Source organism: Camelus ferus, chromosome 5, assembly GCF_009834535.1.
Source record: "Camelus ferus isolate YT-003-E chromosome 5, BCGSAC_Cfer_1.0, whole genome shotgun sequence".
NCBI lineage: Eukaryota > Metazoa > Chordata > Mammalia > Artiodactyla > Camelidae > Camelus > Camelus ferus.
This window is the reverse complement of record NC_045700.1, coordinates 7,579,144-7,592,272: the sequence shown is the minus strand read 5'-3', so window position 1 is coordinate 7,592,272 and position 13,129 is coordinate 7,579,144. Positions and strand designations below refer to the sequence as shown.

General features: G+C 38.8%; 1 protein-coding gene and 1 non-coding gene across 2 annotated transcripts in view; one reads left to right on the top strand and one right to left on the bottom strand.

The window, feature by feature from the left end:
* Positions 1-13,129, bottom strand: part of LOC102509078 (E3 ubiquitin-protein ligase HERC2) — a 176,582-nt gene that overhangs the window by 56,288 nt on the left and 107,165 nt on the right. Inside the window, 10 exon segments of the mRNA XM_032479272.1 lie at positions 670-860; positions 5,224-5,363; positions 5,482-5,590; positions 6,690-6,815; positions 6,906-7,074; positions 10,847-10,945; positions 11,617-11,640; positions 11,642-11,754; positions 11,898-12,063; positions 12,065-12,166. Coding sequence (XP_032335163.1) covers positions 670-860; positions 5,224-5,363; positions 5,482-5,590; positions 6,690-6,815; positions 6,906-7,074; positions 10,847-10,945; positions 11,617-11,640; positions 11,642-11,754; positions 11,898-12,063; positions 12,065-12,166 — 1,239 coding nt within the window.
* On the top strand, positions 10,454-10,524 carry TRNAV-AAC. The gene has a single exon. It is a non-coding gene; the product is annotated as a tRNA-Val (tRNA).

Here is a 13,129-nt window from a genome sequence, read left to right as displayed (position 1 = left end):
TATCACTAAAGCTTAAATCTAAGTAAGATTTTTAAAATACATCATTTGGCTTGAGACTTAAGACTCTGCCTTTAAGCTGGCAGAAACAAGAGTACTCTATTCCATTACTTGCTCATTAGAAGGAAGTTTCCCTCTAAGCCCCAGAAATGACGTGTTTACAGACTCCTGATCTACCGTGGTTCCTTTATACCCATCAAAGAGTGGGTTATAGAAAACAGGAGAGTCATGGTGGAGAAAAAGCCCCTTTCCCCAAGTCCACCCTGCGTGTCTGGATGACGTACACCCATAAGTAAATGCAATTCCGACAGCCTTCGAAAGATCATCACACATTTGTCAGGGTATATTAGAAAAACTTCTAAACAGAAGCCAAATCTGAACTTGTACATTTCACATGGAGGAGTGAAACAATATAAAACAAAACACTCTATTATACCCTCTATCACTTGCCAATTAGATAAAATTCCTTATCTGTATTGTTTAAAATTTCTAACAATAAAAACTGGAGGGCATATTGCTCTGTAACTTTAAAATAATTATGAACTAAAATATTAAGTGAGAACTGACAGGTACCATCAGAGTATAACTTAGTTCTTCAAAGTTCATGTTGAAACTCTAAAAGGTAAAGTCATCCAAATCAGAGTGTGTGTAGAAGGGCCTCAGGGCACGCACCTTTCCTTGTGAGCCGGAGGACTGCCAGCAGGGCTCCCTGAGGTCAATAAGACGAGAAGCCTGGTTCACAGATGACGACACGTTTAGGCTCTTCACCATCCGCGACCAGCTGTCCAGCAGCATCCCTGGCTGACTGTTGTGACAACGCTTCAACTGTTTTCCAGAGCGGCCACAGAATATTGCAGATTGTCCTATTAAATGGTGGTCAAACCGTGTTAATAGGTGTGGGACAGAATCTTTACAACCAAGAAATAAAGAATATTAACCTTACTGTGACAATCATTTTGCAATTATACGTGTAACAAATAATCACACCACTTTTCAAGCATCACATCACTTAAACTTACATAATATCATGTGTCAATTACACCTCAAAAAAAGCTGGAAAATTAATTAATTAAAAGCTCTAATAACCCCAAGAAAGATAAATGTAAGGAAACATATTTATGCATATGAAATGCGTATAAGATAAAACAAAAGAATAGCTCAAAAGCAGACTGAGGGGAAACACAAAGACTGAAGAGCTAATGGAACAATAAGCACACGTCCAGCTGACTTCAGCAAAAACAACATAAGCCGAATTACAATGGCACAGTATAGTATTTTTCAAGTGCTGAGAAAAAGGTCCAGCAAAAATATTTTTCAGAAATGAAGACACACAAAATCAGAATTCATAACCATAGAGACACATTAAAGAAAATATTAAGAGCTGTTCTTTGGGCAGGAGAAAAATGATGAGAGATGAGAAGTGAAAGATAGAGAAAGGAACAGAGAAAAACTACAATATTAAGGATGTGAAAAAAATCTAAACAAATACTGATTACATAAAATAGCAATCACTTGTATTGTTAAAAACATGTCTGTAAAATTTTTAAACATGATAATCAGAATCAGGATAAATGATGTTAAGAGGATCTAACATCCTTACATTGCTTAGGAGGATAAAAATACTAAGTAATATTAGATTTTGATATGTCAAAAATGGATAATATAGTATCTTGACCAACAACACTAAAAATGTATATAACATACACTACTCATATAGTGTATAAACATACACTAAAAATGTGTGACTTCTAAGCCAGTAAGTGTGTGACGTGAGGGGCTGCTAGATAATGATGAACTTATCAGTTCAAAGGAAGATGGACTAGAGAAGGGAGAACAGAAAATAGATTACTGAGAAGTTGATCAATTTAAATTAAAATATTTCAGAAATTACCTTAAATGTAAATATCTAAAAGATCCAAATAAAAGACAAAGATCATCACACTGGAATTAAAAAAACAAAACAAAACTATTTACAACCTCCCAGCAGAAATGTAACTAAAATACAAGATTACAGAAAGAGTGAGGGTAAAAGGCTAGGAAAAGATACAATAAGCACACTAACTTTGCCACAGAACTGCAGGAGGCATTCTTTTAGACACGCATACAACACGTATAAAACCCCATCATACGCTGAGTCTTAGTCATACACAAGTTTCAAAAAAAAAAAGTCAAGGATCAGTCAGGGTACATAATCTGAATGCAATGCAGAAACCAGTAAAAAGATAGGTAGAAAATGCCGACAACTCTGAAAACTTAAAAATGAATGAATGCAAGAAAATAATACCACTGGAATTTCTAAAATACTTTCAAATGCACGATAATGAGATACCACCACATATCAGTATTGCAGGATACAGCTTAAGCTTTGCTTGTAGATAAATTTAAAAATTTAAGTTCATATGTTAGAAAAGCTAAAAGTGAGACATTAATGAACTAACAATAATTCAAGGGGGGGAGGAGGGTGAGAGGGTCGATCTAGATCTAAATTCCATTAGAAAAAGAAAGGAATGGATAATGATACGAGAGACAGCAATTCAGAACCAAAAGCTGGTAGGTTGAAAAGACTGAAAAAATTGATAAACCCATGGCAGGCTGATCAAAAAATATAAAGTACAGGTGTTAAAGGTGTTAGCCCAGAAAAGGAGAGAGCTCTGCAGATCCCACAGATCTCCTACATGAGATAAGAGAATATTACGAATTAGGACTAGAAAAGAATGTCCTCAAAATGATGAAGGCTATCTACGAAAACCCACAGCTAACATTATACTCAATGCTTGAAAGGCTGAAAGCTTCCCTCCTAAATTTAGGAACAAGACAAGGACGACCACCTTTGCCACTTATGTTCACCCTAGTGCTGGGAGACCTAGCTGAAGCAGTAAGGCAGGAAAAAGAAATGTAAGGCATCCAAGTGGAAAGGAAGAAGTAAAACTCTCAGTTCACAGACAAATGATCCTACGTGGAGAAAACCCTAAAGACTCCACCAAAAGAAAACCTGTCAGAGCTAGTTAAATAATTTAGCAAAGTTGCTGGATACAAATTCTACACACAAAATGTGCTGAAAATACATAGTGTATATATACAGTGTATATTCCTACACACTAGCAACAAACATTCCAAAAAGAAAATTTTTTAAATAATTTAATTTAATAAAGCATGAAAAATAGACACTTAGGGATAAATTTAACCAAGAAGGCACAAGACTTATACACTGAAAATCACAAAAAACTGCTTAAAGAAATTAAAGATCTAAGTAAATGGAAAGCCATCCCTTGACAATTTTAGTGATATACAGATTCAATGCAATTCCTGTCAAAATACTGTTTCTACAGAAGTAGAAAAACTCATCCCAAAATTCATATTTGCTTCCAACAGACAACAAACAGTCAAAACAACCGTGAAAAAGAGTGACTCTGGAGGAGTCACATGGTCCCCTACAAAAGCTATCATAATCACAGTGTGTGGTGAGGTGCTGGCGTACAGACAGGCAGGTGACCAACAGGATGGAAAGGAAAGCCCAGGAGAAAAGCTCTTCCATTTACTGGTCAAGTTGATTTTCAAAAAAGGTGCCAAGACCATTCAATGGTGAAAGGACAATCTTTTCAATAAAGAGTGTTGGGAAAACTGGGTACACATGTAAAAGAATGAAATTATACATTTTTCCTCACATTATACCGTGTACAGAAATTAACTCAAAGTCATTCAAAGACCTAAACTGAAGAGTTAAAACTATAAACCTCTTAGAAAGAAACATAGGGTCTTATCTTCATGACTCTGGACTTAGTAATAGTTTCTTACCAGAAGTAGGTATGACACCAAATGCACAAACAACAAAAGAAACAATACATAAGTTAAACTTCATTAAAATTTAAAACTTTTATGCATCACAGAATCCTAACAAGAAAGCGAAAAGACAACCCACAGAATAGGATAAAATATTTGCAAGTCACATACCTGATAAAAGTTTACTGTCTACAATACATAAAGACATCCTATAACTCAGTATTAACAGTTTTAAAATGGGCAAAGGACTTGGGCAAATGGGCAAATTGACATGTCCTCAAAAAAGAGATACAAATGGCAGAAAGCACAAGAAAAAAGGCTTGATGTCATTGAGGGAGGAAGGGAGGGATGGAAGGAAAGAAAGAGCGAAAAAGAGGGAAGGAGAGAGAGAGAGAGGGAAGAGAGAAAGGGAGGAAGGGAGGGAAGAAAGAAAAGAAAAAAGAGAAAAGAAAAGAAACAAATGTTGCTGAAGGTGTGGAGAAACTGGAACCCTCATATATTGCTGAAAGAAATGTTAAATGGTGCAGCCACTATAAAAAACACATTAGCAGTCCTCCCTAAACTTAAAGAACTACCTAATGACCCTGCAATTCCTCTCCTAGTTTTGAAGACAGGGACTCAAACAGGTTTGTACATCAGTGTTGACAGCAACGTTATTCACAAGAGTGGAAAGGTACAAACCACCCAAATGTCCGTAACAGATGACTGGATAAACAGAACGTGGTATATACATACAATGAACTATTACTCAACCACAAAAAGGAATGAAGTTCTGACACATGCTACAACATGGATGAACCCTGGAAACACAATGCAAAGGGAAATAAGTCAGACACACAGAAAATCATATTTTGTGGTTTCACTTATAAGAGGTACCTAGTGTTGTCAAATTCACAGAGACGGAAAGCAGATGAGAGGTTGCCAGGGGTTGTTAAGAGGGAAGAATGGAGAGTTATTCCTTAATGGATACCTTCCTAATTTGGAGTGGTGAAAAAGGTTTAGAAATAGTGTGGTTAGTGTGCAAATTCCCTTAATTGTACACTTCAAAGTGATTAAACTGGCAAGTTTTATGTTGTATATATTCTGACATAGTGAAGAAATATGTAATAAAAGACATACAAATAAAAAGACTCACCCTCCACCTCTCCAATTCCACATCCCATCCAACAAAACATTTATTAGTTTCTTGAGATCCTTTTACAGTTTTTTATGGAAATACAAGCAAACAAACTCTGTTCCTCTAGTTCCAGTGACCCCCTCGTTGCTTGGAAAAAAAATAGCAATTCACAGATGGGTAGGACCATCTTTCCTGTTTCACTGTGCACATAGTACAGTGCTCACCATGTAAGTGTGAGCTTTAAAGATCAAAATTAAGTACCTTTGTTTCCACAGTAATTATCTCACTAATAAATTTTGAGGAAAGAGAACGTTACCATTCTACCATACCTGGTTCATTTATTCTGCCAAATGTATGCCTGGTGTTGTGTTTCCTGGTTTTGAAACACGTTTCACAAAAATCAAAGTCATCACAGTTTCTGCATTTGAATCGAGATCCATTGATAGGAAACATCTGACAGCCATCACACCTATTTTTAAAATAAGCCATTGAGTTGATAAGAAAAAGATGAGGTCATTTGTTAAACTTGATTCCAAAGAAAGTCATTCCTCCCAAAAGAATCTAGCAATACAAAAATAAAAACTCACGTGACGCCAGGATGGACACTGGGTACCAACTCCATTTCTGATAAGAGCCCAGTCCAGTGAGACTGCTGAGGGAAGTCGACAATAACGTCTTTCCCGTTGGCACTGAAAGCTAGGACACAACAGAAATTGCCTGGAACATCTCTTTCACCAATAAAAACTGAAAATTAAAATTAAAACTATACCTAACCATGTGATATTATATTACAGTTATTTTTGAAATTTATCTTTGTTTTGATTTGTAAAGCTTTTAAGAATCTTATAAGTGAAGAAAAATGCCAAACCAAAATAAAATGTTAAATAAGCCATCTGTTCTTAAGTAACTTAAGAAACTCTAACATCCCTGCCCACTGGGGAAGCCCCACCACTGCGGCCATTTCTAATCTAAGCTATCTGGCAGAAAGATGGCTTTCCACAAGGCTGAAACAAAATAAAGCAAAAATGGCACTGAAAGAATTCAAAGACAAAATAAAACTACGCATATATTTAATTATTTTTCATGCAACTGTTAAAATGGGCATAGTATGCCATGTGACTTGAAATCTCAACAGTATCACATTAAACATAAACTGAGGAGAATTTTGCGTTTCCAGTTCTTAACACCCATCATTTCCACATTTCCATTTCTTAAATTCAGTCCTACATTTTTATACAGATTTAATAAAAAGAGAGAAAAACACCGAGGGAGCTGGCCATTTGGCAGAAGGACTGATGGAACAAGAACCCCAACATGAAACAAGGGCAGCCTGAGACTGTGACAGATCGAGATAAAAACAAAACCACTCTAACACATCTGGTCACATCCAACTGAATCCAAACCACAATCCCCTCCTGGCGGTATGAATGACTGCTTCCCTGCCAATCATGACCTCATCCTGACTCCAATATTTCTGCCTTCTAGGTAATGTTTATTAACACATTCATTCTTAGAATTACCCCAACTCCTTGAACTCTCCCCAAAATACCCAATGCAAACCCATCAGACTTTGCCACACATTCTCCACGGTATTCATTCTTCCAAGTTGCAGGGAGTTAATACACCTGACTCTGTACAACAGCAGGTGTGCTCCTGGTCGTGAGGGCACTGACAAGCAGAAGGACACTATTTTTATATCGTAAAGTTTGCTTTATACTTGTTTTCTTGCCCTACTTTACTTACATTAGTTGATGAAAAGCCAACACCCAGAGCTTTCCTGCCTAGGTAACATTACCTTTCACAACCCCCACACTTTGATGAGTCACAGACCCCCACTTGTATTTCGGTGTTGTGACTGAGGCTTTGACACGAACTTTATCACCAATCTTGATGTGAGAAGGAGAACTTGGTGGAGGATAGCCTAGAGATTCCAATAAAAAATGAACTACAGTTAGCATTCATTTCTGGGAATTCTAAATCTAATTAAGAGGCAAATGAAGAATTTTCTTACCTATAAGTTCCACATGAATGTACCTAACCCAGTAAGTGCCTCCTTTCTGCTGCCAATCACACTGCACATTGAGGTCATGTAATCCATCTCTATCCAACTTGATAACTTTGCCCACATCTCCTTCACAAACTTCTTCATATGTTCGACAGCATCTAACCATCATTCCCACCTAAAATTCAAATTAAATTTAGAAAGTCCAGTTCAGTATATAGATGAGAGATCAATTTTAAGTAGCATTATTCTATTCCTAAGAAAAGATTTCCTCTAGCACCCAGTATGATCTCAAAATCATTTCACAATAAATGCAACCAGGGCTCTTTAGAGAATTGCCTGTCTTGATGTCTGGGGCAGGAAATACGTAAGCTGAACCTAGGTCAACATGTGCCATAAAGCAAGGGAGCACTCAAAAACTAACTGGCTTCTACACAAAAACTACTAGAGCTGATAAATGAATTTGGCAAGGTAGCAGGATGCAAGATTAACATATAGAAACCAGTTGCATTTCTTTATACTAACAATGAAATACCAGAAAAGGAAAGTAAAATTTAAAAATCCCTTTAAAAATCACATCAAAAACAAAACCAAAAAAAACTCAGGAATAAACCTGACCAAGGAGGTGAAAGACTTACACACGGAGAACTACAACACATTGATTTAGGCAATTAAAGATGATTTAAAGATATGGAAAGATGTCCCTATGCTCTTGGCTTGGACGAATTAATATTGTTAAAATGGCCATACTACCCAAAGCAATCTACAGATTTAATGTGATCCCTATGAAATTACCCAGGACATTTTTCACAGATCTAGAACAAATAATCCTAAATTTTATATGGAATCACAAAAGACCCAGAATTGCCAAGGCAATACTGAAGAAAAAGAACGAAGTTGCAGGATAACCCTCCCAGACTTCAGACAATACTACAGAGCTACAATCAAAACAGCATGGTATTGGTACAGAAACAGACATGGATCAATGGAACAGAACAGAGAGCCCAGAAATGAATCAACAGACCTACAGTCAATTCATCTTTGACAAAGGAAGCAAGAATACACAATGGAGAAAAGACAGTCTCTTCAGCAAGTGATGTTAGGAAAACTGGACAGCAGCATGTAAATCAATGAAGTTAGACACTCCCTCACACCATAGACAAAAATAAACTCAAAATGGCTTCAAGACTTAAATATAAGACATGACACCATAAAACTCCTAGAAGAGAATATAGGTAAAACATTGTCTGATGTAAACTGTAGCAACGTTTTGCTACATGTCAGTCTCCCAAAGCAATACAAATAAAAGCAAATATAAACAAATGGAACCTAATCAAACTTACAAGCTTTTGTACATTAATTAAACTATAAAGAAGACAAAAAGACAACCTATGGAATGGGAGAAAATTCCTGCAAATGATGCACCTGACAAGGGCTTAATTTCTAGAATATACAAACAGCTCATATGACTTAATAACAAAAAAACCAAACAACCCAATCCAAAAATGGGCAGAAGACCTAAACACGCATTTCTCCAATGAAGACATACAAATGGCCAATAGGCACGTGAAAAAATGCTCAATATCACTAATTATTAGAGAAATGCAAATCAAAATTACAATAAGGAAATATATACAAGATCTTGTGGTAGCTCACAGTGAAAAAGAATGTGACAATGGGTGTATGTTCATGTATAACTGAAAAATTGTGCTCTACACTGGAAATTGACACAACATTGTAAACTGACTATAACTCAACAACATAAAAAATTAAAAAAAAAAACTACAATAAGGTATCACCTCATACCAGTCAGAATGGCCATTGTTAAAAAGTCCACAAACAATAAATGCTGGAGAGGCTGTGGAGAAAAGGGAACCCTCCTACACTGCTGGTGGGAATGTAGTTTGGTGCAGCTACTGTGGAAAACAGTATGGAGATTCTTCAAAAAACTAAAAATAGACTTACCCTATGATCCAGCAATCCCAATCCTGGGCATATATATGGAGAAAGCTCTAATTTGAAAAGAAACACACACCCTAATGTTCACAGCAGCACTATTTACAATAGCGAGACATGGAAACAATCTACATGTCCATCGACAGATGACTGGATAAAGAAGTTGTAGTATATTTCTATAATGGAATACTACTCAGCCATAAAAAAGAATAAAATAATGCCATTTGCAGCAACATGGATGGATCTGGAGTAGGTCATACTAAGAGAAGTAAGCCAGAAGAGCAAGAAAAAGATCATATACAACTTATATGTGGAATCTTAAAAAAAAAAAAAAAAAGACACTAATGAACTTATTTTCAAAACAGACTCAACAAACATAGAAAACAAACTTATTGGTTACCAGAGGAGCAAGGGGGGGTGGGGTGGGATAAACTGGGAGTCAAGGTTTCCAGATACTAACTAATATACATAAAATAGATAAACAAGGTCCTACTGTATAGCTCAGGGAACTATATTCAATATATTGTAGTAACCTATTAAGGAAAAGAATATGAAAAGGAATATATGCAAGTACATGGATGACTGAAGCATTGTGCTGTACACCAATGCACAGCACTGTAAACTAACTATACTTCAATTAAAAAAGAAAAAAAAAGATCAGTGGTTTCCTGTAACATGACCAAGAGGAAAAATGGCTAAAATACATCGAATCCATAATGGCCAATAAATTCATAATAATGATAATAGACAAAACAAAGGTTCTAGGTCACCTTTCTAAGTACAAGGGCACCAATTCATCATTCTGAAAATTGGTAACGCAAGCAAACAAGCAAACAAAAAACAGCCATCTACTTCTGCCTTTCCTATATGAACTGTATTATAGTGACCAGAGTTCATAAGAAAGTTTTCTTTAAAGAATACAACTCCAGCTAATAAATCTGGGAGGGATGACAAAGTTTGTGACAGGTCTAGAAGGCGACAAGAATGACATTAACAGAGAACAGACAGCGATGACCAGTGACGCTGTGTGCTGGTCCCTATGATACATTCCTGCTAAGGGGCAGCCTGAGCCCTACCACCCTGCAGCCCTCACTCCGACTGTACAGAAGATGCCGAGGAGAGGGAGGAAGACCGTGGGCCAACGTAGTTTTAGCACAAATGAATGACATGAAAAGGAAAAAAGGAGGGGGAAATGCGCTAGGTTAAAAAACACATCAGGGACCTATCACTCAAATGTAAGGTATATGATCTTGTTAGTAGCTAAATTCAAAGGAATTACTGTAAAAAGCCATTTTCTGAGAACACTGGGAAAATCTGAGCAAGCATTAGTTACGAGATGATAGTGAGGAATCACTGTTTACTTTGTCAGGAACGTTAGGTACCTGTTTAAGGTAATTATGTTAAAAACAAAATCCTTATCTATATGGGATACATATTGACATATTTACAGGTAAAATGAGATGATTTCTGGGATTTTCTCTGAACTATACCAACCAGAACAAAAGAATTAAAGTAGGAAAAGGAAGGATTTAAGGTTGAAAAAACATAACTAAACTTTTAAAATTAGATGGCAGTGAGAATGATGTTTTACAAAAGACGGGGAAGGTATAGCTCAGTGGTAGAGTGTGTGCTTAACATGCACAAGGTCCTGGGTTCAATCCCAGTGTCTCCATTAAATAAAATAAATAAATAAACCTAATTACCTCCCTCTCCCCTTCCCTCAAAAAAGCAAAAATAGGCTGTAAAGGTGTCCAAAAGGGGATGACCGAGAAGCACAGGTCTCTGTCCCACGTCACTGCGGACAAGCCCCCTTTCGTTCTGTGGCGCTGGCCACCCCCCCTGCTCATCTGCTGCTCCTCTGTCCTCTCCCCAGCCACAGAGGCCTCCCTGCTGGCTGCCATGCCCTCTGCTGCCAGGTCTTGGACTTTCTGAGATGCTCACACACTTGTTGAATGAAAACCTAAGCCAGGCTCCAGCCTGAGGCAATTACTCACCTGAATATTCTCTCTCACATACACTGCATAATCATCGTTACTCAGGAAATCAGCTCGTTTTTTGTAAGTCTGGCTCTCGGTTACGACAGCACCAGTCGACTACAAAAGAGAAACACATTTTTTAAAATGGTGAAACAGCTAAAACTACTTAAAAAGAAGTGTGTGAAACCTCTAATATTAAAAAAGAAAGTGTGAAATATTATGCTATGTTTTCACTGTAAAAGTCTTCATTTTAAAAAGATAATAGCAATTTGACACAACATTGTAAAATGACTACAACTCAATAAAAAAGGCTAAAAAAAAAGATTAATAGCAACAGCTTAGTAAAAAAAGATTAATAGCAACAGCATAGTAAGCAGACATAACCTCAAAAGCTCAAAGTACAAAAAATTTCTGAGGCATTTCCAAATGAATCCTGTGAAACAACTTACTCAAGTCAGAAGTCAATGTGTCATATAAATAATGATTTTTTTCAAGGGGGAGGGTATAGCTCAGAGGTAGAGTGTGTGCTTAGCATGTACAAGGTCCTGGGTTCAATCCCCAGTACCTCTATTTAAAAAAAAAATTTTTTTAATAACATCTCCTCTCATGGCTACCCATCATTTGATGTTAGAACAAGGGTCTGTTTCAAAGCTAAAAGTAATAAAGGCACAGAAAACCCAGGTACCAATTAGGAGCCTCCCCATGTGCCTGGCAGAACCAGAAGGGCCCCGTGGGGCGGCGCAGAGGAAACCAGAGCTCAGGACAGATGGCACGAGGGAGGCACTGACCACAGCGTAGCCCGTGTCATCCACAGTCCTCCACCACCTCCTCGTCTGAACACTCTTCAGACCCCGTGTCTGCATCTGAGAGATCCGTGACCTGCACGTCAGCGTGGTCCAGCAGCCACCCAACCAAGGCCTCCACACCTAGGAGCAAGCACACACGGCGCCCCGCGGTGAGGACCACACGCCCAGCTGCGCACGGGCCTCTGACGGCCGCATTTTCCAGGAGGCCTACGAACAAATGGGTGGGCACGTGAAGTCGAACACCCCCGAGGAAAACGCAGTACCTGGCAAGCCCGCAGCATTCCCAGAGGCGCCCGTGAGTGACTTGAGTGCAAACTCTATGTTCCTTCTAGGGAATCCCATTTCCATGAGCTGGACCACAATGGGCAGAGCAGGACCAGGCGACGGCTTGTGCTTCTTCGCTCTGATGGGGCGGACGTGCGGCACAGGGGACAGGCGTGGTGGCCCCACTGGAGCTGCAGTCTTCAAACACGGGGCTCGCTGGGTGCGTGGACTCCACAGCCAAACACTGACACACAGCCAGCGCAGCGGCCTGGGCAAACGAGAGCGGAGCCGGGAGCCATCAGTCAGGGGGAGCAGGGAGTCTAGGAAAACGGAAATTACAGACGACCACTCTGAACTGCAATGCAAAGTATATTTCTTTACCCAGGCCTACTGGGTATTCTTAAATGTATGGATAAAACATGTTAACAAGGATAGAACCAACTCTCCTAATTTAATGCAGAGGAAAAATGTGATGGTTAAAAAGCTTCGGCACACACAGAACCTACCTAGTGAATTAGCCAAATATCGAAGTCCGTTAAGGAAATTTCACAGCCCTGAAATCTGAGCTCGAGTGGCAACAAGCTGAGGGAGTGAATGCAGAGTGAGGGGCTTGAGGAGGCAGGAGAAAGGGACCCCTCCCTTCCCCGTGACCAGGCTGTGCCCACAGTCTCCCGCTCTCTTCCATCTGTAGGACAGGCCACAGACAGCACAGAGCCATCCCATGTGCCCCCAAATCAACCCCCAACTACTGAGGAGTAACAGAACCTCTCTGGGGGTTAAACATAGTACAAAAAAATAAGGGGACTAAAGAATACTGGGAAGCAAATTGCAATGAGTCGATGAATCCACGCATCACTGGGGCCTGCAGCTGGGGACTGCCTGCCTCTGGACGCCTCGCCCCCTCCCTGAACCACGTGAAACTCCCTGCTCATCTGCTCCTCTTCTCATGGAGCTGAGACTCGCTGTTTGTTTTAAACTGACCACGTGAGGAAGGAATTAGGAAGAAACAGAAGACACCAGTGAGCCTTCCAGGGCTTAGGCAGTATCAAAATCCTAGGGTTTTGCTGTGAAGTCTGAACAACTCAGAAGTGACAGGCTTCATCCTAAAAGCTTGTAATTCAGAACCAGATTGAGCTAGGAGTTCTGGATCTGGTAGTAAGAAGTGGACTAGACTAAGCCTCTGCTGATAATAATTGTGAATTCCCAACAGAGTATTTTTAAAAAACATTTG